Below are 25,623 nucleotides of genomic sequence, written 5' to 3' on the forward strand. Positions count from 1 at the left end.
GACTCACTGTGTGTACAGTGGGGTACACCGGGGGGAACAAGTAAACATGGAAGGAAACACAGTAGGTTCCAAATAAGCAGTTTCCCGAGTGAGTGGCAGGAGGCTTGGGATGCCCTGGAGAGACATGTGCAAATGCTCAGGAAATACTGGATCAATGAGTGAATGATTAAAAGGTTTTTCTTTTCCCACAAAAATGGTTTTGCTTGTTTTGTGTTGTAGTTGATTTCAGTTTCTCCCAAGTAGGTGTAAATCTGGACTTCCTCTGGGTCGCGTGCTGTCCCGAGTTACTGTTTGGGCATTTCTGCTGGTGGTCCGTGTGCCTGAGGGTTATGTGGTGCCTGGTTGTGTCCATGACCCCGTGCGGTGGGCGGTTGGCCGTTGGCCGTGTGGCTGCCGTGCTCACGTCACACGGTGGCGCCCTCAGATCTGCCCCGGGCTGTTCTGTCGCAGGCCACGTTGGCTCTCCTTGGAGCCTTGCTTCCCCAAGGGTGTGTTTGAAATAGAAGCCAAGGGTTGAAATCAGTGTAAGAAGAAAGGATGAAGGGAAACATTTAGTATCATAAGTAGAATAATTTGGCTTTTAATCTGTTAAAGGAAACTCTTTGGTGTAAATTGGTTTTACCTTGTGGCCTGAGGACCGAGGAGCATGAACTCAGAAGTTAGTCTTGGGGTGAATGAGGAATAGTTTGCTATTGAAATGAAAAACAAACGCGCATTTCCGCATTTCCTTCCCAGTTGGGAGCTTGGGAGCAGGGTGGGAGGAGAGAGGGAAGGAGGAGCGCCATGTGTGGAGCAGAACTCCAGCCTTCCACGCCGTTCCTGGTTCTGTTTCAGAGACGGACAACTCCTGCAAGGTGTGCTGCCGGGACCCCTCGGGCCGGTGTGTGCCCTACGTGGATGCTGAACAAAAGAACTTATTCCTGAGGAAAGGAAAGCCCTGTACGGTGGGCTTTTGTGACATGAATGTGAGTATCTACTTAGGTACAGCTCTTTCCGTAACAGCCAGACGGGCAGGTTTTGTATCGTAAAGACTTGATTTTGCTGTTGGCAGGAGTGTTGCCAGGCCTCCTTAACCCACTGTTTGCTCGCGTGTGCCTGGCTGTCTGGGTGAGGGTGTGGGTGTGACCCCGGAGGGCTGGGACACTGGAGCACTCCCTCCAGAGCACGGGACCCTAAGTCCCAGGACTTGGTGGGACCATGGGGGCCCTTGGTGATAAAGGTGCATTTTAGGCAGTCAGCATTAATTACTTGGTTTCCTAGACTAATTGTAAAATTAAGATGGCAAAATTGCAGGTTTCGATTTTGAAATCAGTGCTGATATAACAAAGACCTAGAGGTGGCTCGACACACCTTCGCCAGACCCTCTTGTTCTCTACTGAAACACATTTTGTTCCTGCAGAATCATGGAGGAGGTTTTAAAGGGGTTCGGCGGGCTTGTCTGGCTGTGGTTAGGCGGCTCCTGTTCCCGTTGTGTGTGTGATCAGTAGACCCCTTGCTAGAGTGCCCCGTCTTAAACAAAACTGGTTTTCTCAAGTTTCATTTCCTGGTGATTCTAAATTTACTTATAAAAATGGACTAATTGTGTAGGTGGCAATGACAAGCGTATCCTGCTTTCTTAGGTCCTGCGTCAAAAAATGGGTCCCCTGCATGTTTGGTTTAGTGTAGCTTTTCTCGTGTCCATTATTTTTATGCAGCCGTGTTGCTTCTAAATGCAGCGCTTGTAGGGGCAATACCATATGTTTTCTGTTCATAGGGCAAATGTGAGAAACGAGTACAGGATGTCATCGAGCGATTCTGGGATTTCATTGACCAGCTGAGCATCAATACTTTTGGTAGGTGATTTCCCCGGGTGGCTGATTGCTTAGACCTGAGCCGATTTCAGTGATGACATGAGAAAAGTGCTTTCAGATTAATATGCTCTAATACTGCAACAGCAGATGGAAATATTCACAGCTTTTGTGGAAACAACTTTGTCAGTGAAGATAAAACGGATTCCCAGCTCTCCCCCTGTGTGGTGTGGATGCACAGATTTTCAGACAAGGAAAGTCAATCCTTTGTCAAAATATTGGCTTCTTTCTTTAAAAAATGAACACCTGACACCATAACCGTGGCTCAGTCCCATAAGTTGTAAACCTGACTCCTGTATGATGTAAGCGTCATTTATTTAAAAGTGGGCCTCAGATTTCGCAGAAACAACGATGTCTTTCTGTCTTGCGGGGTTTATAATTTAAAGTCCCAAAAATAATGCCCCAATAGCAACAACTTTGTCATGTTTTGAGTAGTAGCTTCCTATGTGGCCGGTCCCTGACCCCACCCCTCCAGGGACCGTGTTGAGCATTGTGACGTGATATGTTCTTGTCAATAAGTAGGTCAGGGCTCTGTGTGGAATGGCACCCGTGGGCTGGGGTGTGGGCTGAGGGGCGGTGGTCCAATGTGGCGTGGGTGACACGGTGCTAGGTGCTGCGTCAGTAGCGTCGCCTGGCCAGCAGTGTGGCATCTGACACCATGATAGTATACCAAGAGCATTTAATTTTGAGTCTCTCAAGTACTTGATCAAAATATTTGCTGTTTGGAATTGTTCACAGGGAAGTTTTTAGCAGACAACATCGTAGGTTCTGTCCTGGTTTTCTCCTTGATATTCTGGATCCCCTTCAGCATTCTTGTCCATTGTGTGGTAAGTCACCAACTTGTAGGTAATGAGACATTTTATTAGCATTTTGGGCAATTCTGGGTGCCTGGGTGGTTCAGTCTGTTAAGCATTTGCCTTCAGCTCAGGTCATGATTCATGATCTCAGGGTCCTGGGTTTGGGTCTTGCATAGGGCTCCCTGCTCTGCAGGAAGCATGCTTTTCCCCCTGAACACCGCCCTCCCCCCATGAATAAATATGTAAAGTCTTAAAAAATTTTTTTCCCAACCTTACTACTTTTGAAAAAGATAAAATTTGTTCTTAGCAAGACCTGACCTGATGTTTCCAATGACATTTTGCGGGGGTTATTCCCTAGGAAAGCTTATTTTGTGAAAAGTTTAGCTTTTTTTTTTTTTTTTTTTTTTTGCTAATTGTTTTTTAAAAGAAATTATGCTTTTTGTATGTGGATATTTGTTCTCATATATAATTTGAGGAATGTTCTACTTCTGAGCCTAGGAGACTGCTTCACTGGATGTCTAGGACCTCTGTCTGAATGAAGCTTTGAAATGACCATTTTAGGCTTTGTTATGATGGAACAAATAAAGCTCAGCATTTCAAAGACGGCACCCCCACCTTATAGATTCCTGACCTTGTCATATGAGGTGCTCAGATCCTCCAGTCTGATAAGAGGGAGCAATCTTTATTATTCTCCTTCAAGATAAATAACAGCTAACAGGGTGAATAGGGCTTTCCCTAACGAACTCCATGTGATAGATAAACTTGGGGACTTTAAAAAAACTCTTCTTATGACTCCATTCACCTTGCTTCTGTGGAAAAATGGGGATTTGTCTGCTGTAGGGATGAGAAATGGGACCCAGGCTTCCAGACTTGTGCTTAGGCAATGTCCCCTCAGGGTAGCACTTGGAAGATTCCAGCACAGCTATCTCTGGAGTCGGTCTTGCCCGGGCCCTCTCACTGAGCAGCTGTTCCTCAGGGTGGTGAGCGCGGTGGGTGCGAGGAGGGCAATCTGGGGGGCAGCCCTGCTAAGGCAAAGCTGTGTTAGGGTGACACAGTCGAAGCTCTGACAGGTGGCTGACTGTGCCACCTGTTACTGTTTTTACCTGTGAGACTGACCTACTTTGTTTGCGTTGAAAGTTACCATTGTGGATTGAGGCCTGACCCTTGGTTTTGGAGCAGAGCCGCTAGAGAGGAGGGAGGGTGGCGCCTCGTCGCTGACCACAGACTGTTATGGCATCTGGACTGGAAGCCAGGCCTCGGTTCTCAGACTCACCTGCTGCCTTGTCCATTGTTGTGTTCTCCTCGGGCAGGGGCCGGGGCAGCGGGTGGAACCACGTGTCCAGCCTTCTGCGGAAGTATGGTGTAGGGCCTTCAGGCTCAGTTCCTCTGGGAATTTGCGCCACAGGAACTCTGGAAACAGCTGAGTGTAGCGGCCATGGTGGGCTGGGGCATTTTGAGGCCAGGGCCAGGTGAGACTGCACACAGCGTCCCTATTCCCGGCAGCTGCCCTCGTGGTCTGACCCGAGCACACAGGGAGATGCCTTTGGGGAAGTCTCTCAGAAGAATTGCACTTCAGCATTTCTTGACTAGTTCCTTGTTGACTCCAAAACACTTGTGCGCTGGTGGGAGGACTCTGAAAGTCTGTGCAGGAAATTGTCCCCTACTGGAGCTGCTAACACGTGCCACACTCCTGTTCTGAGGTGGTTCCTCACTCAGGAGGAGCCTAAAGGGAAAGAGTGTGTAACTGAATTGTCAGAATGACCTTTTCCCGCTCCTTTTCCTTCTAGGATAAGAAGCTGGATAAGCAGTATGAGTCTCTGTCTCTCTTCCACCCCAGCGTAAGTACTTGGGAAATGGTCACTGCCAGGCAGGCGCTCAGAGCCCCTGCTAGAGCTGGGGCCACCCCAGCAAGGGCCCACCCTCTCTGCGGTAGTAGGTCCTTCCTGGCAGGAAGGATCCATGTGGGAACTCTGACGAGTTGTGTGGATGGATTTAAACTCAAGGGTGGGTCGGCCCGTCCGCCCGCCCCCAGCCCCAAGATAGCTGGTCTGCATTGACCTACGTTAATGTTCTGAGAACTTTTCCTGTTTTCTGGGATCCTTACTTGATAGGATTGGGTCTTCAGGTGGCAAATTGTCAGGACCTGTGGGGTGTATGGGGGCCCTCACCTCATGCTTTCCTTAGTGTGGGGGCGGTCATGGGGCCCGGAGCGGACCGCCTTTTGGCGGAGGAAGGTTGGAGCTGCAAGACCTGGACCGCCTTTGGCTCCGTGTCTTTGCAGAACGTGGAGATGCTGAGCAGCATGGACTCGGCCTCGGTCCGGATCATCAAGCCCTTTCCCGCGCCCCAGACACCCGGCCGCCCACAGCCCCTGCAGGCCGCCCCGGTCCCGCCGCCGATGCCTGTGGCGCCCAAACTGGAGCACCAGCGCATGGACACGATCCAGGAGGACCCCAGCACAGACTCGCACGTGGACGAGGACGGCTTTGAGAAGGACCCCTTCCCCAACAGCAGCACAGCCGCCAAGTCCTTTGAGGACCTCACGGGCCGTCCGGTCACAAGAAGTGAGAAGGCCGCGTCCTTCAAGCTGCAGCGTCAGAACCGCGTGGGCAGCAAGGAGACGGAGTGCTAGGCTGCAGCCCCCGAGCTCGGGCTTCGGTGCGCAGGGTTTTTGAACCGTGGACTCGAAACCCCTGCGTCTATTTTGTGAAGATTTGGGAGAAATAAGGGACTTCCCAGCAAATGCTGGTCATGTGTTTGGACTCCTTTACACACAAATTACTCCTTGTCCTTTGGAAGAGGTAAGGTGAATCTAGCTTATTTTGAGGCTTTCAGGTTTCATTTTTTTGTTTTGTTTCTAAAATATCTTTCAACCTGTGGTGCAAAAGCAGAAAATACAGCTGGATTAGGTCTTGAATATTTACATTTTTGTAAATTAACCTTTTTATTGAGAACAGCACTGATTAAGGAGATCAGTTGGTTTTTTTTTTTTTTTTTTTTATATACACTGTAATGATCCGCTGACTATTGGGAGGCATTAGGCAGTTACTTGTGAGGACAACTGGAACACAGATTTTATTTTTTGCCTTCAGGTAAAGACAAAGGAGATAAACAGAGTTAATATGTTCTAGAATGTGGGTTCTGTTTTTAGGCATTACCCAGAGCTTTCAGTAGCAGGGAGAATAACCCAGATTATTCCTAAACTTAAATGTGTTAACTTTTTTTTTTTTTTCTTCTTCAAATTCTAAGGTTAGCACTTCTAGGATTAAAACACAATCTAGCTTACAGATAGCCAAACTGAATTTACAGGATCTTGCCAAGTGTTCAGGGCTCGTCTGCTGGGCAGTTTGTTTTCTGTCTGGTACTCTCGCCGTGCTCTTGAAATGCTCCCTGTTCACAAAGCCTAAGCTGCTTCAGCGTGAGAGCATGGTTGCCTCCTTGCAGACACTAGTGGCTAAGAGGCTGCATGAGCGAGTTCTCCCCAAAGCACGGCTGGTTTTGAAAGGCCGACGCGCTGTGCTGCGCAGGGAGGAAACGCAGCCTCTCCCTACACGGCTGGTTCCGAAAATCCCTTTGTAGTGACCCACAGGTGGACAGGTGTGTCGCTTCTTGCTTTAGGGCTTCAGGACTGTGTGCGTTTACTTTGTGAAGGATAAAAATTTATAGTTAAAAGCTCCTCCCACCCCAAGTAGTGAAATGTGCTCACAGCCAAAACATTGAGATAATTTGTAAACTTTGAGGGCAATTAACTGAACCTGTGACAGATCAAATCTTTTCTTCTAAGGACGTTTATTATGCAGATGCCTGTTACACTAATACTTGAACTTATTATGCCTTGTGGTGTTTGCTGTCTTAACTAGTCGATGATAGAGTAACACTTCTGGAATCTGATAGGTGAGTGGGTGTATGTGAGAGTGAACGGTTCCCAGCTCCATGTAAGAAAATCAGTCTTTTTTTTTTTTTATAAAATTATGACTTTTTAAACAAATACGTCTTTACCTTATTTCCATTTATAGAGTTAACAAGCCGCCCAGGGTTTGCACTGATGACACCTGCACCTAGTCAGATATCACCAGAACACAACAATCTGAGAGCTTCTCTAAAAATTCTAATGCTTTTATTAATCTTGGTGGGGGAGGTTCAGTGTTTTTTATTCCAAAGTCATGAGCAAAGGTCTGATCACTTATCTTTGTCACTTCCGGCAAGTTAATGGCCACACTTGGTTTTCTGTGGTTAATGGTCCCCGTCTCCCAGAAGACTTAGTTCTGGTTTGGCTTCTGCTACGTCTCGCCAGTAAGGGAGCAGCAAAGGCAAGGAGGAGACTTTCTTCTCTATCAGAGGCCACAGGTGGGAGAACAAGAACTCATTTCCCTTTGGTGACAAGTGCAGTCCATCTGACAGATAGGACGAGAAGTCCTGCAAGGGAGGAGAGAAGTTAGCGCGCGCTACCGGCCGCGCAGCTCCCCCTGCTGCCCGGACGGACTGAGCTTCGTGAACCGCCTACCACTGTTCAGGGCCGGCCTGAGCCACCTTCCAGCTCATCAGTTGGAAGAGGAGGCTGAACGAGTGAACACGGTGCACTGATGTCAACAAAAGCCCTGTCTGCTGGGCCCGGGGTGTCCCACTGCTGGACACCCCCCGTCTGGGTATGAGGCAGACGGAGCTTGTCCTGTCCGGTCCTAAGCTGTAGCTGCTGGGTGCCCCGCGTCTACCCTTAGAGCTGCGGGGAGCAGCCAGCGGGCCAGCTCGTTCACAACTCTCCCAGACCAGGGGTCCCCAGGCCTCGGGGCTCCTCTCTGCCCCACTCCCTGCTCTAGAACCTTCAAGGGTTCTTTGTAAGAGCCCCTCACACAGTAGTGTTCAGTTCTCAAACCTCTTAGATGGACGCCAACCCAGACGAAGCCAGGACACTGGATGCTGTCCTCTCCTGCTCCTGGCCTGGGAAACCACAGGAGGGCCAGGGCTGGGAGGGAGGCTGAAGTGCAGGTGTTGGTTTTGTGGGGGGAATTGCCCAGCGCGGGGGCCGGCGGGGGCCCACCACAAGGTCCTGCTTAAATCCGTCATTTTGCCTTTCAATGAGTTTTAAACCAACTCTCCCCCATATTATAAAAGAACTTGGCCTGAATGTCCTTAATAGGAACCATTTTTTGGCTCCTTTTGCTCTGTGTGGACTCCTGACCATTTGAGGGGTCCCGGGGAAGGATGCCAGCTGCTGGGTGCAGCAGAGGAACCCGGCCAAGCAAGGGTGGGGGCTGCACGCCGTCCTGGAGCCTCTGGGGCTCCCCCCACCTACCTCAGCTTCCTGGTTTAACTGGTGAAAGGGATAACGGTCTCACCTACTCAGAGCCACACATAGCAGGGTCACGTCTGTGTGATCCCACTCCCCCCAAGGACCGAGCCAGCCCTGGTACCTGTGTGTCCTGCATCAGGGTCCACAGGTCAAGGACATCGATCCCACAGTCGTGGGCCACCTGGAGGCAGGCGCCTGCGTATTCACCAACAACCGAGTTCAGACGATTTAATTTGCAGCCTGTTGAGAGAGCGCAGGCAGGTCACAGCGGGCCCTTGTGCAGGCCTGGTGACCTGGAGGCTTCTCCATCCACAGGGACGTACCTCATCTACGTAAGTGAAACGAGTCTCACGGAACAGTGCCTACTGTGTCCCATTGTTTTTTCTATTCCATTAAAGAAACATAACTTGCTCGGTGTTGTGACCTACAATCTGGGAAGCACCGAGGAGCTCTAACTGGCACACCTCTGCCCACCTGGGCTGAGCACGAATGTTCCGGGACAGACCTGCCACCCTACAAGCCATCATGAGGGTCCCCCACTAAGCTCTGAGCCAGCGACAGGGCGACTCATCCACTTCCTGTGACGGTGGGCAGAGCCCCTTCCTCCCAGTCCGTCCTCTTGAGGGTAAACCTGTCTACTTACCTCCGTGGGGGAACTGTATTTACAGAACGGCCGCCCTCCCTAGCCCGGCAGGCAGGAACCGGGGACCAGGTCCTGGCTTAGCACCCCAGGTCCTGGCTTAGCACCTGGGTGGAGACCTGGTGTCGGCCAGCAGCCCGCTGCTGCAGAGCGGTGGCACAGGCAAGGCTGCGTGTGGACAGAGAAGGGCACAGCAGCGGCCGAGGCACTTCCTGCTGCTGCGAAGTTGGGAGGACAGCCTGGTGCATACCCAGGCAGGCTGCGGAGATGCTCGCTCAGCGTCCGCACGGCTCCTTCCAGGCCGGGGCCGCCTCAGCCACAGTGAGGATCCCTCACCCGGGCCACACCTGCAGGGGTCCACGTAACCCAAGCTCTGCTTTCTGGGCTTAATCTCCGTTGACACAAAACAGCCCAATAAGGACGTGTAGGCCTCAGACCCTAGGCGCACAGACGGGAGTCTCTCCGACGCTGGCGCTCTGGCTGCTGGGCACACTGCTGACATGCTTACCTTGCAGGAGGCACTCCTGCTCCCACGCAGCCTCCCAAAGTGGGGGCGGCGTGATGAGGACGATCCTGTCCTCAGGGACGTCCACAGACTTCAGGTACTGCACCATGCTCTTTAGATTCGCCACGTACTCGTTCAGGGGGATGTGCTGCTTGGGATTCTCATCTGTTGAGGAGGAACACGGATACCCCAGGTGCACACTTGTTACAGGTGACAACAGGAATGTCAGTACGCACTCCAGGTCTGAGGCTCTGGAGGGTGCCTGGCGGCGGCGGCGGCTTAACACCCAGGACTGCAGCGCTTGGCTGGCACAGAGGGAAGCTGCCAGGTTCAGGCTTAGCCTGCGCCCTGGGGGACACGCTCGGCCTTCCCGTGCTGTGACTTCCTCACCGGGGAGGACGAGAGCTGGGTCTGCCTGACGGGGTCGTGAAGATCCATCGGCACAGCGTGGGAAGCAGCCGGCCAACACAGGTCAGCCGTGGCCCCACGCCCATCATGGTGGCGGAGGCTTATTTCTAAATGGGCTCACGTGCAAGTGTACAAGAGCCGCTGCAGGCGTGTGGCAAACCACACGTGAACACAATCCCAGGAGGAGACTAAAACCACTCTGATCCCACCACCCAGAAAACCGCTGGCAGCATGTGGACATACTTCTAGTCTTTTCCATATGATACGTATACTTTAAAAAAACAGACAAACTGGAATCATGCTGAAGATACATAACCACACTGGACTTTTTCATGTGACATTATATAGATTACAGGCGTTTCTGTGTCCACAGGTCCCCGAAACATGGCTAGTTGTCAGGGGACCAGCCTGACCACGCGGCGCCCTACTGTTTGCTGTGACAGACGCCCTCACAGAAGCGTCTGCACCTCTGCGTGGCTGCTTTACTGAGTGTCGGGCTGCTTCCAGGCGAGGCAAGCCCTCCGCTGCAGCCCTCAACTATCCTTCCAGACGGCAGCTTTCCCCACCGGCTGGAAGAACGTGCCCATCTCACTTCACACTCAGTAGCTCTGAGCACGAGAGCTTAAGAAATAAGTTCCAATTTGAGTCTTTATGGTTTGACATATTTCATAAGCCTTATTTTTTCCTTTATGATTTCCTCCATTGCTTTTATGCTTGGAACCTGTTTCTCCTTGTCTTAATTCTGATAAAAATTCACCTTTGGGAGTTTCCTTACAGCTTTTGGTGTATGACATAAAGGGTCTCTGCTAAGTCGCGGTTCCTAGAATAGCTTTCTCAGCGACGGCGAGCACCCCTGGCTCTCCCTGCAGCCTCACCCGCGCCGTCCCCACCTGTGCCCAGGGCTTGCCGACTCTCCCCGTTATGCTGCGCCCGGGGCCCCCCTCGCAGGAGCAGGAGGGAGGGCAGGGCCCACGCTGGCCAGCCCTCCATCCTCAGGGGCAGCGCTTTCCAAAGACAGGGACACAGCCCCACTTCATGCCCGTTTCCCAGCACCCGGAGAAGTCTGTGCCCGGGTTGGGGTGGCATCCTGAGCTGCTCCCCCACGGGTGGTTCACCCCCTGCAAGGTGGGCGCCCTGCTGCCAGCTACCCCAACTAATGAGAAAAACATTCAAAACTCAGCACAACACTAATGGACCCTAGAAAACATTTTAAGTGTTTGAGATCTTAGATCGGCCAATAACTCAGGTAGAAAATAAGTCGGGAATAAAACCTGCTGACATTAAAGCCAAAAGAAATACAAATAAACTCTGGGAACTCTATAAATTTGGTAAGACTATCTATTGGGCAAGAAGTACACGGTTGAAGAAAGTTTTAAGTTTGCTCTGACACAAAAACGGGCGCTTGGGGGCTCAGTCTAACCTAACCCGTGGTTTCTGCCCAGGTTGTGACCTCAGGGTCATGAAATCGAGCCCTGGCTATGGAGTCTGCTAGCGATTCGCTCTCTCCCCCCCCGCCCCCGCCCTCCCACCCCTGCACACGTGCACTCGCTCACTCTCAAACCAAAGTTAAAAATGAAGTAGAAAAAACCCAAGAATGCCTTTACCTTTCAGTGCACTGTCATTGGCACCGAAGAAAATTGTCACTGCTGCTGGGCAGTCCAGACCGTCCCCTTTCCTGATTAATCTCGGAAGGATGATTTTGGCCCATCTGGTATTGTAACCTGAAAATCCACGATTCAGAACATCACATTTTCTGAAATGGAGAATTTTTTAAAAAAAGATGAATTGTGGTCAAAGAATGGTTTCTAGTCCTCCCTGCAGTGAACCCTTGGTGTGTGCTCTCCAGGCCGTGGCACCTGCTGAGGTCAGGTGGCTCTGATGTGCTTTCACCTTTTTACAGTTTAAGTCACCTCTGCCCTCAACGTGAGGCTCAAACCCAGTCCCGAGATCGTGTCACAGGCTTTTTTGGACTGAGCCAACCAGGTGCCCGAGGAGTTTCATTTGAGAAGAGCAGGCAGAGTTGAACGTGCCGGCCTTAAATCTGTCCAAGACACAGGTCAAGCCCTTCCTTGACAGGAGTTCTGAGTAACTGAGCAAACGGGCTGTCATTTTGTCTGCAGACTCACGCATGGGCAGCGAGGTCCCGTGATGTGGAGTTTGCAGCAGACGGGTGCTATGTGAGCAAGTATCGTGGGCAGAAGTCACCAGCAGCTGGAGCTCGGGGGTAACGATGGTTTGGGTCTGTACATGGGAGTTTTGAGGCGTTTTTACAGACTAGTTTTTAAGAAGCATCTTAGGGTGTGCAGCAAACCCAAAAGGAGGAAACAGTTCCCACACACTCCTGCCCCCGAGAGTGGCACATTTGTTGTGACAAACCTACAGTGACATGTCATTATCAGTATTAGCCCATGGTTTTCAGTCCTTTTAGTTTTTTAAAAGATTTTGAGAGAACACTAGATGGGAGAGGGGCTGGAGGGCAGCGAGAAGCTGACTCCCTGCTGAGCAGGGAGCCCCATGTGGGGCTCAAGCTTGGGACTCCAGGATGAGGACCTGAGCTGAAGGCAGACGCTTCACTGACAGCCACCAGGCATGCCTGATTCAACAATTTTAGTAAATATATTGTTTTTCCTTCTTAAAAATATGTGGTTTGGGGGCACCCTCCCTCTCTCCCCCCTGCCTGTGCCCACACACACTCTTAAATAAAATCTTAAAAAACAAACAAACAAACAAACTCTGTGGTTTGATTCCCAGTACCGTATGGTACAATGAACATGGATCTTGACTGGTTGCCTGGGTTTGTGTCCCTGCTCCTTTACTTAGTGGTCAGGCCTCCTGCTGTTTGTAGATGCTTAAAGTTGTCCATAATAAAATTAAGAAAACACCTCAGTACAATCTATGGTTAGCAAATTGACATGGTTCACTTTGGTATATCGTTCAAATTCCTACATAGGAGCAGAGAACCCAGGGCACCGACAACTGCAGGCTACCAGGCCAGTCAACAGATGCGGAGACAAGAGGAAGGGACTTGGTTTGACGTTACTCGAAAAGCTCTCAAAATTTATAAATCTTGGGGACAATAAAATTTAGCCACTTTTTTTTTTTTTTTAAGACTTTATTTATTCAAGACAAACAGAGAGAGAGAGGCAGAGACACACAGGCAGAGGGAGAAGCAGGCTGCATGCAGGGAGCCCGACATGGGACTCGATCCTGGGTCTCTAGGATCATACCCTGGACTGAAGGCAGCGCCAAACTGCTGGCCATCGGGGCTGCCCATCCACATTTATTTCTAAGTGTGATGCTTGGGGTTTTTAATGCATAATGATTACAAAAAGCTGGCTAGCCACTTTAAAGACTCCCTTAATTTAAAATGGAAAACAAAAACAAAGACAAAAACAAAAAAAAAAACCAAAAAAATAAAATGGAATACTGTGGGGTGCCTGGAGGGCTCTGTTGGTTAAGCATCTGACTCTTGACCTCAGCTCAGGTCTTGATCTCAGGGTCGTGGGTTCAAGCCCGCTTTGGGCTCCACACCCAGTGTAGAACCTACTTAAAAAAATTTTTTTTTGACAAGAGGAGTTTGTTTCCTGTCCCTCCAATGTTTTACTCAGTGCAATGTTTTAAAAACCAGAAGGTGAGGTGGCTTCCTCCCTAAGGCCTTCATGATGTGGGAGGAGAGGGGAAAGGTCTGGAATCAGAGTGACCAGGGCCTGGATCTTGTTACCCTTGACTAGCAGATCAGGCTTTGGCCCTTAATTTCTCTGAGTTTCAGGCTCCCCAGCTATGAAAGCTGAACCTAATACCTTATCTGCTGGGCAGTGTGAAGATGAAAAGCAGCCATTACAGACTGAAAAAGAATCTCTATTATAAGGCTGTGAACCAGGAAAAAAGCGGGAGGGAGGGAGGCTCAGGGTTCAAACTGCTGAGGTTCCCTTCTGAAAGGGGAGGCGATCAGAGTTGCTCCAGATTGAACAGTATCATCAATGTGCCCACCTTACTCCACAGGCTACAGAAACTGGCAAATTAAGACTGGCTTTTAAATTCATGAATAACAAGTATTTAAGTTCAGATGAAAAGGGAACAGGTAAGAACAGAAAGATTCTTTGCCAAACGTCCAGCTTTCGGAGATTGACTTCCAGAAACAATATAGATTATGCGGTTTTATAAACCGGGCAGAGGCTGATCTTTAAAAGCAAACAGCAGCTTTTAAAAACTGAAAAGGGTGAATTTATTCTAACTTCTTCAAACCAAGTATTTTTGGTCAAAGAAATACTGAGATAAGGCTAAAAAATAGAAAAGTCAGTGAATTTTAAAAGGCTTTATATAGATTTAAGAATTATTAAAATGGTTTTCTAATGCTAAAACTTAAAAGATGTCACTATAGGACAGCGTATTTTAGATTTATTCCTATGCACATATGCAGTGTACAGAAGGGCAGTTACATGAAGCCCTCCTAACTTTAAAATGTGGAAATTGGGTTACATTTGACACTGAGTTAGTCCACCTGAAACTAACACTGCATGTTAATTACACTTCAAAAAAAAAAAAAAGAAAGAAAAAGAAAAAACCACTGTGAATCAGTTCAGGGCTGTGCCTACAGCTGAGGCTGACATAAAAAATCCACCCCCGGGGGCACCTGGGTGGCTCAGTGGGTTGAGCTTCCTTCCGACTCTGGGTTTCCACTGCGGTCCTGATCTGGGATTGTGAGATGGGCCCCAACCCCTCTCCACTCAGCAGGGTGCCTGCCTGCCTCCTCTCCCCCCTCCCCCCCACTCGTACATTCTCTGAAATCAAGCTTTTTAAAAATTTTTTTTTTTAATTTTTTTTTTTATTTATTTATGATAGTCACAGAGAGAGAGAGAGAGAGGCAGAGACACAGGCGGAGGGAGAAGCAGGCTCCATGCACCGGGAGCCTGATGTGGGATTTGATTCCGGGTCTCCAGGATCGCGCCCTGGGCCAAAGGCAGGTGCCAAACCGCTGCGCCACCCAGGGATCCCTCTCTGAAATCAAGCTTTTAAAAGAAAATTCACCCCAAGTGTTCACACAGCTAAAGATGAAAACATCCACCAAAGGGGCAGAAAGAACCCAGGTCTGGCACTAAAAAAGGAGGGTGGAGTGGAATCCTCTGGAGTCTCCACCTCCCCTGCCAGTCGCGCCAACCACAGCTGGGTCCGCCCAGTGGAAGAACAGAGGCTGTGGGGCTCCCTCTGCCAGGGGTCTGCTGCCCCAGCAAGGGATTTTAGTTCCTAATCCTCGGGCGAGGGTGCCCAGGGGAGGCGGGCACTCTAGGCCGGAGCCAAGAGGTCACTGAGGTCACTGAGGTGAAGCCTCTGTGGGGTGGGCCAGCAGCCACTCCGCTACACGTTGGGTCTCAACAGGATGCCTGTTGGGAGTAGAGATGGGACCGCATAGACCACACGCTGTCTCCAACTCTGTCTTGTAACTTTTCTCAATTCTGAAAAATAAACTAGCTTCTAATTAAGCGGTCTTCTAGCAAGCATATTTGGAAACCGTCAATTCTCACCAGATTTTAGTACTAAAATGATTATTTATTAAACGTTTGGTAAAAATTATGTGTGGGTAAATATCTGAAATGCCTGGTTTTCTGGGCCACTTGAATTATTTAGCTTTTCAGAAAAAGTAAACAGGCCAATTAAACAGTGGATTACTAAACATTAAAGCTACTATTCAAGGTACACTTGCAGGCGCCTTAGCAAGTTCACATAACATTTCCAGCCTCCCCCAAGAGGAGAGCAGGTGCCCTAATCATCTCCAGAGGCTCAGGACCACGGGCTCCAGAGCCGGGCCACCTGCCACTTCCTAGGTGTGTGACCTCCATCTTCTCAGCTCTAAACTGGGTCAGAGACTAACCCGCTCTGTATTACAGGGTAGTTGTGAAGACTAAATGAGCCAATACACATGATGCATTTCAGTTTCTGGCACCTGGTAAGCACTCAGTAGAACTTAGCCATTATAATCCTCCCATTTTACAGAGGGAAAACTGAATGATAGTTTCATGTTCTAGATTAAGTCCACCTAAATAGGGAAAAACATTTGGGAACAGAAAAAGCTGGAAGGTCAAGTTTTTCATTTCTAGGTTAGGGGATAAACATGGAGAAAGTGAAGATATTTAAAAACACATTTCACATTTGGAGATAACTGAAAATACATTTTCTTGGTGAATTATACTGGTGAAGAAATTACCAAGTACTAATAAGATGGTAACACATCCAGCTTATTCCTTATAAAGGAGAAGACAAAACTCTTGATCAGTTTACTGATATTCCAAATACTTGTGTTTACTGTTTTTAATGTGGAAAACATTTCTAAATATTCTGTAACCTTTTGAATTGGGGCAGTTTCCAAAAATGATGCTAATTTTGGGTTATGAATATACATGGCTTTCTTTCGACTGAACTCCTTATGACTTGTTTAAATCATATCCACTGTTGGGGCGACTGGGTGGCTTGGTGGCTCTGAAGTTGAGTGTCTGCCTTCAGCCCAGGGCATGATCTTGGGGTCCCAGGGGCAAGTCCCATTTCGGGCTCCCTGTGTGGAGCCTGTTTCTCCCTCGAATAAATAAAATCTTAAAAAAAAAAAAATCATATGCACTGTAATAACTGGAAAAGAACTGGTCTTCAGATGAATACCTGTATCTGTTTGGCTCCAAACCCGGTATCCTTCCTACAACTTTTAGGGTTTGAACTTCTGCTGAACCCTGAGTGCCTGTCCTTCCTTCTGGCCCCCAACCCTGCAGACACTAACGAGCTCAGGCCGGCAAAGAAAGGAGGAGTATACTGTTTGGAAGCGCACCATGCGCTCTTCCTCCTCTGAGAGGCAGTTACGGTTTCCATCAACAAAGTCTGGAGCGTCCATCCAGAAACTATTCTCACCTGACCAGCTTGTCAGCCAGGGACGCTCCCCATCCACCCTGCTGGAAAGAAAACTGAGAAAGGAAAAAAAAAAAAAAGTCCGTTACTACTCGTCGGTGTAATCCGCGCATTTTAGAAGCGGGGCGTTCCGGGTTCCCCTCCTGCTCCCGGACTTCCTGGCCCCTCAAGTGCTGCCCTCACACGTCATTTCAGGAATTAACTGCGGCGCCCCCGCAGCAGCGCCCCGGGAAATCGGGGGTGGGGTGGGGGGGGAGGCGTCTTCTTTCCTACCAGCTGGGCCCGTCACCCGCATCTTACTGAGAACTAAGTCATTTCTACTTAGAAAAGCCGCCGAAATTCATACACACGAGACAACAATCAGCTGTATGCGCAGTCGGGAAGCGAGGCCCGCGCTGTACATTTCCAGGATTCGCAAGGAATAAGGAAGGGAACCACAGGACTCGGGGTGACGTTCTGAAACTATATATTCCTATAAATTTGGAAAGCCCTTCCTTACTGCCCAGACACAGAAAACTGAGGAAATCATGTTTGAAAAGACAAAAAAAAAAAAAAAAAAAAAAAAAAAAAAAAAAATCCACCACGGGAACAGCTCTGAGAGGTACTTGGTCGCCCCGAGGTCGAACGTGTTCTCCCCTCACGCGGGCGGGCGGGCGGGCGGCAGCGGTCCCGGGGATTCCGCCGGCCACGTCCCCGCCCGCCCCTCGCCCGCCGCGCCCCCGCCGGGCCCGAGCAACAGGGACGCCCTCCCCGCCCGCGGCTCCGAAGCGGCCCGGACGTCGCGGTGCAGGGGCAGGGCGCGGGCGCAGGGAGGCCGCAGCCAGCGAGCCGCCAGGCCCGCGGCCCCCGGGGGGCGCCGCCCAGAGGGGGACCCGGACGTGTGCGACCGAGCGGCGGTACCTGGGTGATGGAGTCTCCGAAGAGCAACACCCGCGGCCAGAGCAGGGACGAGCCGCCGCGCGCCGCCTCACACAGCGCCATGTTGCTTACCAGCGAGCGGCGGGGCCGGGCCGGATATCCGGGCGGGGCGGGGCGGGGGCGGGGCGCGCGGCCGGGGGCGGGGCGGCACCCGCAAGGTCCGTGGCCCTCCTGTCGCCCGTGGGGTGCCTGCCCGCCGCACCCCCGGGGCTCCTCGAGCTCGACTCTTTGGCGACCAACCGGCCACCTTTAACACCTGCCGTTGCCCCTTGGAAAGCTCCTTTTGTCCGTTTACAAAACGCGCTCTGCCGGTTGGTTCATCCCGGCTGTCGGGGGCGGGGCGCCCGGCAGCTCCCCCGACCCGAAGGGAGCGCACCCCCCACGCGGGGTCAGATGCTCCGCAAATGGCAAGAGTGTGGAGATCGGTGGGGGGTAGGTGCTCCCGAGGGACTCGTTCATCACACAACCCTCCTTAAGCGGACTCCACCATCTGTTTCGACCTCACAGAAAACCTTAGGACGTTTGCTGAAGACAGGAAGGCAATGGCTTCTCGGCCTTTTGGCTAAGACCAAGTGGAGACAGGAAGGCAGACTCCAAGGACGATGGGGTCTTGCAGTAGCGGAGAAATGAGGCAAGGCGGGGATCCAGAGCCAAGGAGCAGGGTGAGGGTGTTAGGATGTACAACTGCTAGAAGGCAGAGTGATTACTTGCTCAACCATCTCCACAGGCTTCTTGCTGAAGGCAGGCGGGGTTGGGAGGCTGAGGAACTGAAGCAGATCCCCAGCAGGATTCCAGAGGGGCCAGGACAGAGCCAAGGTGGGGGCCCATTGGAAGACACAGGAGCTCCAGGACTCAGGAGCTTGACTCAAGTTTGGCCAGAGCCTGGGTCACCTCAGCCACGCAGTGGAGTTGGATGGCTGTGATAGAAAGTGAGCCAGAAGGATGTTTCAAGACAAGTGAACTGAGGGAGAAAACCATGAGCAGGAGGGGACAGCGAAGCACAGCAAAGCCGACATACCTCGCTGTGGCTGGGATGGAAGGTGTCAGGTGGGAGACTGGCTGGAGCCCAAGAGGCAGGGAGGGCGATGCAGAGCATAACCAAGCCCTCGGGCCAGTTCCCTGGCTTCACCTAGAATCACCTGGGGAACTTTAAAACTGTGCTGATGAAGGACCCTCACTCCAGACCAACTCACTTTACTCTGATGGTGAGACGTGGGCGTCTGTGTGTCTTACTGCTCCCCACGTGATTCCAGCGTGCAGCCCGAGCCCCTGGCTTCGGACTTGACCCTAATTACAAGGAAGCCCTGCAGGGCTTTCAGCAGGGAAGGCCTGAGAGCAGGTGTCTGCATCTCAGGACTGGACCACAGGGAGGCTGTGGCAGGACCCAGAGGGGACCGATGTCAGGGACTCAGAGCCCCAGTGCAGAGAAGACAGGGACAGACAGACTCAAGAGCAACTGGGAATCCTTGACTCAGACTGGTTACCTCGGAGAAAAGACAACTCCCTTTTACTCTATATATTGTTTTTTTTTTTTTTTTTAAAGATTTTATTTATTTATTCATTCATTCATGAGAGACACAGAGAGAGAGAGAGAGGCAGAAACACAGGCAGAGGGAGAAGCAGGCTCCATGCAGGGAGCCCGATTTGGGACTCGATCCTCGGACCTCAGGATCATGCCCTGGGCCAAAGGCAGGCGCCAAACCGCTGAGCCACCCAGGGATCCCCTATACATTGCTTTCTAAGATAATCTATGATAACAAACTTTTACGTGACACAAAAGGTGACCCTTAGAGCTTTGGTTTGGGTCAGAGACAAAGTGGTGTATCTTACAGAAATATTTCAAGTAAAAGTTCAGATCTGTGCACTCGGGTCTCTCAATAGGAGGCAGGGAAGGAGTGCTCGGTGGCTCTAAGTCACCAAGAGGTGAGGCGAGAAGAGCACGAACAGGGCTGGTCGAGTTTAGGGGCTGTGGTTGGCGGACACTTTAGCTTGCCGGTCAGTGTGAGCCACTCTTGAGTTGGGCTGTGAAGGGGAGAGCGAGCTTCTGCACGTGCCTGGCCCTCCCACCCCCCGCAGAGGCGTCAGGCAGACCCCCAACACCATCCTGCTCACCTGCACTGCACTCCACACTCCTGTGTCCAGTTAAACTGGCAGGTCTGAACTACACGTGCTTCAGGAAATTGGCCAAATGACCACACAGAGCAATGCAACCACTCACAGCTGAATACCCTTGAACTTAGCTGTAAAAATTAGCCTGAATCTCTGAACTGAATGTGCAGATATTAAGAAAATATCACTGAATCCCGAAAGTCGTAATTTTACAAATGCACAAATTACGGAATCTGCCAAGAGGATCGGGAGGGAAGGAAGAGAAAAGGCGCGTTAGGTGATCATCTCTATTAATTCACATTCAGAATATGGGTAAGAAAATACAAACCATCATGCATTTTCTTCCCTTAGAAAGGACACTGTGACGTTCTGGTTCAGTTGCTAGGAGCCGATCTTTAAGGTTTCCAGGGCAGCTGTGCACGTGCCTGGAAGCAGAATCAATGCATTCTGAAATAACAGGCCTTTTATTTAGGAGTTCAGGAATCCTGGGCAAATTAGTTGGTAATTTAGGAGTACTTAAGCTGTTGGAATAAAGGCCATTTAACGTCATGAGTAAATAGGCTACGCCACAGAAACTAACGTATTTTATTTTAAGTAACAGAAGCAGAGTCGAGCATTAAAAAAAGCTTTAACACGTACAGAGACCTCGAGGTGTCAGTGGACCGGTGTGAGGGCCTCGTACAGTCTCTGCGCGGCCAGCTCCACCATCTCTCGGAGGGACTCATCATCCTCGCTTCCTTCTTCGCACTCTACAGTCTGAAAGTGAAAGCAGACAGGCCTTTCACCCGAAGTGTCTAGAGTGTACTATTGAGGATAAAGTCAGAATCATCATTTCCGGGAGGGGAGAGAGCCTGGCCTCTCCAGAGCAGAGCTGCTGCCCTGCAGGCTGCAGGCCCAGAGGCCCGGGGCGCACAGGCTCGACAGCACGATCACTGGGTTTAATTAGAGATTAATTTTGGAAAAATGCAATACATGGAAAATCTAGTGAACTATATTTACTCCAAAGCCCATATATTGACCCAGTAAGTGACAACTTGAATTCAGTCTTTGTAACACAAATTACTTAGCAAGTGACAGGTGTGCTCATCTACTCAACATTTGGTATTACATTTGCTTTAGATTAATAATCTAGTTATTTCTCAGCGACAAACAATATGATGTTTAAAATTTTTTTATCATACTGTAAATATTGCTCATATTAAAACTTAGTAAAGAAAAAAATGACACCCTTAAGTCTATATAACCTAATGTTGTCCAGATCACCATCTCCTGGATGGGTACATGGACAGTACTCCATGTCTCCGTGTACACCATACACATAGTCTATTTATTCAGTGACTTTATTTACTGTCTCCTACTCTTGTATATTTCAGTCTCTTGCAGTTTTGTTCATATGATAATTAATGCTAAGATAGAAATCCTTGTATATATATCTTTGCTTGAATTATTTTATCATTAACTTGTCTAATTTTCTTTGATTAAATCCAGTAAGTGGAACTGTGGATAAAGGTATTTATATTTTTTAAAGATTTTTATTTATTTATTCATAGAGACAGAGAGAGAGAGGCAGAGACACAGGCAGAGGGAGAAGCAGGCATCATACAGAGAGCCTGACGTGGGACTCGATCCAGGGTCTCCAAGATCACGCCCTGGGCTGCAGGCAGCACTAAACCGCTGAACCACCCGGGCTGTCCTGAACAGCTGTTTCACGTGCTTGCTGCCTATCCATATTTCTTCTCTAGTTAATCGCTTGGCTATGTTCTTAGCTTTTGTTTCTAGTGGGGTAAGATAATCTAGTGTCTTCTCAGAGCATCTATATAGTCAAAGATGTAAAAGAAATTTAAAACCTATGTTATTCATTTGGGAGAACTGTTCTAATCTTCAAAAACAAGCCTGCAAGATATACTTATTCATTTATGCTCTAGAAATAGTTTTGTAGGATCTCTAGTGTGAGACCAGAGCAGCCCCCCGCCCCCCCAATCTCAAATCCCATTTGAGAAATTCTGGAAAAACCACTTGGATCCTGCTGGTACAACAGGAGAGCAGCTTCTCTGAACAAATCTAGAGTCAACCGGATGCCAAACAAGAGAAATGCTGGGGTGGACTCCGGCCTCTCATGGAGAAGGAAAATCATGGGAAATGCACGGGAAACGTGTGGTGTGCAGCGAGGCGCAACAATACTTAGGACAGAACAGGGAAAAAAGCAAGAACACAGGGCACCTGGCCAGCTCAGTCAGAAGAGCATCCAACTCTTGATCTTGGGGTTGTGAGTTCGAGCCCCACAGTGGGTATAGAGATTACTAAAAAAAAAAAAAAAATAAGCTTAAAAAAAAAGATAAAGCAGGAATGTGTAACTTTTATAGATAATAACATAAAAAGCACGGAAAAAGCAAATCTGGAAGGAGAAGCCAAAATGGGAAAGTGAGCTGTTGGTGTGAGACCAGAGATTACTTTTGTTTCCACTTTTTTCCCCAAATGTCCTGAGATGTGGGAAGGCGCAGCTACATACCCGGGTCTCCAAGTTTATATTAGCAGTTTTCCCATCCACTGTGACGCTGAGAACAGAACCATCTTTTACGCTTACACAGTCTTCTCCAAATATGTCCCTTAAGATAAATGAAGATGCCATATTAGTGAAAAATGCATTTACAAGTAAGTCAAGTACATTCTGATATATTTGGGGAAAAAATAATATTGAAGATTGCCGCTAGTTCCAAAGTAGAATACTTCTATCTATATACTTCTATCGGTTCCTGAGATGTACTTAATTTAGTTTCACATATTTTATTAATTTTATAAAATGGGTAAAACACGGGACGCCTAGGTGGCTCAGTGTTTGAGCGTCTGCCTTTAGCTCAGGGCGTGACCCCGGGGTCCTGGGATCAAGTCCCGCATTGGCCTCCCTGCAGCGAGCCTGTTTCTCCCTCTGCTTGTGTCTCTGCTTCTTTCTCTGTGTCTCTCATGAATAAATAAATACAATCTTTAAAAAAAAAGAAATGGGTAAAACACATAGCTATCATTTATTAAGACTGTGTTCTTCATGGGCGCCTGGCTGGCTCGGGCTGTGAGTTGTATTTCCCTCCTGTGTGAAGTTCCTCAGTCTCAACCGACTGTCCAAGGCATCAGGGATCTAAAATGATGAAGACCCTCAGGCTCACAGGCTAGCAGGTCTGGCTTTTGGGAACTGCAGAGCACAGCCCTCTGTAAGGAGGAGTAGGACTGGGGGCTACTAGGACCGTCAGGGTGGGAGCCAGCAAACGCTGAATCTGTTGCCTTTCCAATGACCCTGAGGGTCCCTGTGGGTCCCTGCCCCGCACTCTGAGCTCTTTTCAGTTTGTGCAACAGGGATGCTTTTTAAATCAAAATGGCAGCACCAAGACCAATTTTCTGAAGATATGTGGTAGCTTCTTATGGCAAGGTCACCATTTAAAGCTCATGCATTTTTTGGGATCCTTGGGTGGCTCAGCAGTTTAGTGCCTGCCTTCGGCCCAGGGTGTGGTCCTGGAGACCCGGGATCGAGTCCCGTGTCGGGCTCCCTGCATGGAGCCTGCTTCTCCCTCTGCCTGTGTCTCTGTCTGTCTTTGTGCCTCTCATTAATAAATAAAATCTTAAAGAAAAAAAAAAAAAGCTCATGCATTTTTAAAAGCTACTAGATGGCTGCCTTAAAAGATTATCAGTGAGGAATTTGAGGGGAAAGGAAGGAACAGAAATGTTAACATAAAATCTCCAAACATGCAGAGCCCTTCTTTTGTTAAGATATGTCTAGTCAAGTTATTTTTTTAAAAAAAGATTTTATTTATTTGAGAGAAAGCGACAGAGCACAAGCAGGGGTGAGAAGCAGAAGCAGACTCTATACTGAGCAGGGAGCCCAATGCGGGGCTCCATCTCAGGACCCCAGGATCATGACCTGAGCTGAAGGCAAATGCTTAGCTGACTGAGCCCCCCCAGGTGCCCCTAGTCAAGTAACTTTCAATTTAAAAATAGAAGCAGTTAATAAAAACGGAGAAATAAGTAGAAGCAGTCACTTACCCAACAAGAATTTGAGAGATACTATGTGCAAAGCACTGTGCTAGATGTGGAAATTATAAAATAAATTCAAATATTTTAATTTTCCTTTTCTTGGTATAATATATAGCTTAAATGGTAGCTATCCACTATGATGCAAATGATTATTTTGTTTGGAAAAAAAATTTCAAAATCAGGTTTTTAAAAATTTTTATTTTAAGTAGGTTCCATACCCATTGTAGGGCATCAACGCATGACTTTAGCGATCAAGAGTCACATGCTCTACCAACTGAGCCAGCCAGGAGCCCCCCAAAATCAGTCTTAAAGAGTATCTGAGGGGCACCTGGGGAGCTCAGTCAGTTAAGTGTCTGCCTTTAGCTCAGGTCATGATCCCGGGGTCCTGGGATTGAGGCCTGCATCAAGCTCCCTGCTCGGTGGGGAGTCTGCTTCTCCCTCTCCTTGTCCTACTCATGCTCTCTCTCTCACTTTCTCTCTCAAATAAGTCAGTCTTAAAAAGCAAAAAAAGAGTACTTGAGAAAAGGGGAAAAATCTAGTATCTGGTTTAGAAAAATACTGAGTTTTAAAGGTAATTCATAGTTTATAGACTTACTATCTGAGAAGAGTCCAGAAAACATTCTTAACACAGAATTCGCATTTAAGGAGAATATATATAATAGTTCTTAAAGGCACAGTAACACCAAGTGAAGAGTTTAGTACTCGTCCTTAATAACGATATAAGAATCTTTGTCAACTGTGCCAGAAATGGCAAACCAGGGTCACAGGTATTTGGAACTGGCTAGAGTGTTTAGCTGGAAGGATGCGGTTCAAACCACCTTACAGATACAAACACAGACATCCAGAGTGGTGAAGTGACCTGTCTGAGCCTCACGACCATCAGTGAGCCAGAACTAAATCCCGGCCTCCTCCTCCCTGCCCTGCCTCGCCACTCCTTGTGGGGCAATAATAAGGACAATACTTACTGGAGCATGATCTCCAGCCTCTTGCTATAGACATGCATTTCTAATTTTTTAGAAACCTTCTGTACTGCACCTGGGGGAAAAAAGCAACATAGTTCCATTTCCAAATTCTTATTTAGAATAATTCCTGAGTCAATAATCAGAACACAGCTGCTGATAAGGTAAGATGATCACCTATGGAATCCTTCAAGTGACAAACCATTTACCTGCTGAGGCAAACCGATATTTTCGTCACTTTTGTTCTTGTTAAATACAGAACACAGAGTGACATTTAAGATTACTTTAAATTTTATTTGTAAAATTTATTTGTAATGTTTCTCAAACTTTTCTGCATTTTATTTATGAGCGGAAGTGAACCTAGAACTCCAGGAGTTCTAGGGGCATGTCCAGGCTCAGAGATCTCTGGAATTTTTGTTTTACCTAAAACGTTATATAACTTTTGCATTCTACTATATATAATGCACACAGGATGATTTTAATAAAATTACTATTTAAAATCATTTGCCTGTCATATTACTTAGCTCCCCCTTCCCAAAACAAAGTGATCTAACGGTTCAGGAAGATGACCTGGAGTTTCAAATGTGCCCCTAGATCACTAAGTATCTCCCAGCCCATCACCAGCAGCAGAACAGCGAGGAACTATCTGGCAGTTCCTCAGAAAGTGAAACCTTCAGTTAGCCTATGACCCAGTAATTCTACTCTTAGGTGTAGACCCAAGAGAAGTGGAAACATATGTCTACACAAAAACTTGTACATGAATGTTGAGAGCAACATTATCTATAGTAGCCAAGTGGTAGAAACAACCCAAATGTCTATCAGCTGATGAATAGAGAGACAAAATGCGGTACATCTACACAATGGAACATTATTTTGCCATGAAAAGGAAGAAGTACTGATTTATGCTACAACATGGATGAAACTTGAAGCACTGTGCTCAGGGAAAGAAGCCAGTCACAAAAAAAAAAACATGTATTATTATTCCATTTATATGTAATGTCCAGGAGAGGCAAGTCCATAGACACAGAGAATAGGAAAAGAAAGTAGATTAGTGGTTGTCTTGACTGGGGGCTTATCACTAAAGAATATGATTTTTTTTGGTGGGGTGATGTAAATGTTTTCAAGTTGACTATGGTGAATCTACTTTGTGCAAAAGAACCAAATTGTCGTTTCCCTTAAATTATTCTATAGGTTAGACTATAGTTACTCTGATTGTTTTCAATTCATGAAGCTTTTTCCTTT

The 25,623-nt window shown here is 48.5% G+C and overlaps 3 protein-coding genes across 12 annotated transcripts in view; 1 reads left to right on the plus strand and 2 right to left on the minus strand.

Annotated features, from left to right (window-relative positions):
- The window catches only part of ADAM17 (ADAM metallopeptidase domain 17), a 49,933-nt gene extending 43,301 nt beyond the window's left edge, over positions 1 to 6,632 (plus strand). For all 5 annotated transcript variants that reach the window (XM_072767749.1, XM_026009122.2, XM_072767750.1 and 2 more), the window contains 5 exons: positions 835 to 965; positions 1,754 to 1,832; positions 2,586 to 2,674; positions 4,432 to 4,482; positions 4,926 to 6,632. In XM_072767749.1, coding sequence (XP_072623850.1) covers positions 835 to 965; positions 1,754 to 1,832; positions 2,586 to 2,674; positions 4,432 to 4,482; positions 4,926 to 5,276 — 701 coding nt within the window. In that variant the 3' untranslated portion in view covers positions 5,277 to 6,632. The remainder of the gene's footprint in view (positions 1 to 834; positions 966 to 1,753; positions 1,833 to 2,585; positions 2,675 to 4,431; positions 4,483 to 4,925) is intronic.
- Positions 6,633 to 6,739: 107 nt separating this feature from the next.
- IAH1 (isoamyl acetate hydrolyzing esterase 1 (putative)) lies at positions 6,740 to 17,398 on the minus strand. 5 transcript variants are annotated; one of them, XM_026009123.2, is made up of 6 exons: positions 17,276 to 17,398; positions 16,379 to 16,431; positions 11,092 to 11,240; positions 9,083 to 9,244; positions 8,056 to 8,174; positions 6,740 to 7,060 (listed from the first exon to the last, which is right to left on the minus strand). In XM_026009123.2, exons 1-6 carry the CDS (start codon positions 17,354 to 17,356, stop codon positions 6,878 to 6,880), a joined length of 747 nt encoding a protein of 248 aa, XP_025864908.2. In that variant the 5' UTR covers positions 17,357 to 17,398; the 3' UTR covers positions 6,740 to 6,877. The 5 variants fall into 5 exon arrangements, with proteins under 5 accessions (XP_025864908.2, XP_072623856.1, XP_025864911.2 ...); XM_072767755.1 differs by having other exon boundaries at positions 11,092 to 11,208; positions 16,299 to 16,431; positions 17,276 to 17,361; XM_026009126.2 differs by having other exon boundaries at positions 11,092 to 11,208; positions 17,276 to 17,357.
- A 1,417-nt stretch (positions 17,399 to 18,815) lies between these two features.
- CPSF3 (cleavage and polyadenylation specific factor 3) overlaps positions 18,816 to 25,623 on the minus strand; it is a 40,548-nt gene continuing 33,740 nt past the window's right edge. The window contains exons 16-19 of one of the 2 annotated variants that reach the window (XM_026009133.2): positions 24,388 to 24,457; positions 21,912 to 22,008; positions 20,042 to 20,158; positions 18,816 to 19,827 (exon numbers count right to left, since the gene is read on the minus strand). In XM_026009133.2, the coding sequence (XP_025864918.1) occupies positions 20,057 to 20,158; positions 21,912 to 22,008; positions 24,388 to 24,457 (269 nt within the window). In that variant the 3' untranslated portion in view covers positions 18,816 to 19,827; positions 20,042 to 20,056. Of the gene's footprint in view, positions 19,924 to 20,041; positions 20,159 to 21,911; positions 22,009 to 24,387; positions 24,458 to 25,623 lie in introns of both variants that reach the window. The other variant, XM_026009132.2, reaches the window with a different exon arrangement.

The sequence above is a fragment of the Vulpes vulpes genome, chromosome 8 (assembly GCF_048418805.1).
Source record: "Vulpes vulpes isolate BD-2025 chromosome 8, VulVul3, whole genome shotgun sequence".
NCBI classification, from domain to species: domain Eukaryota; kingdom Metazoa; phylum Chordata; class Mammalia; order Carnivora; family Canidae; genus Vulpes; species Vulpes vulpes.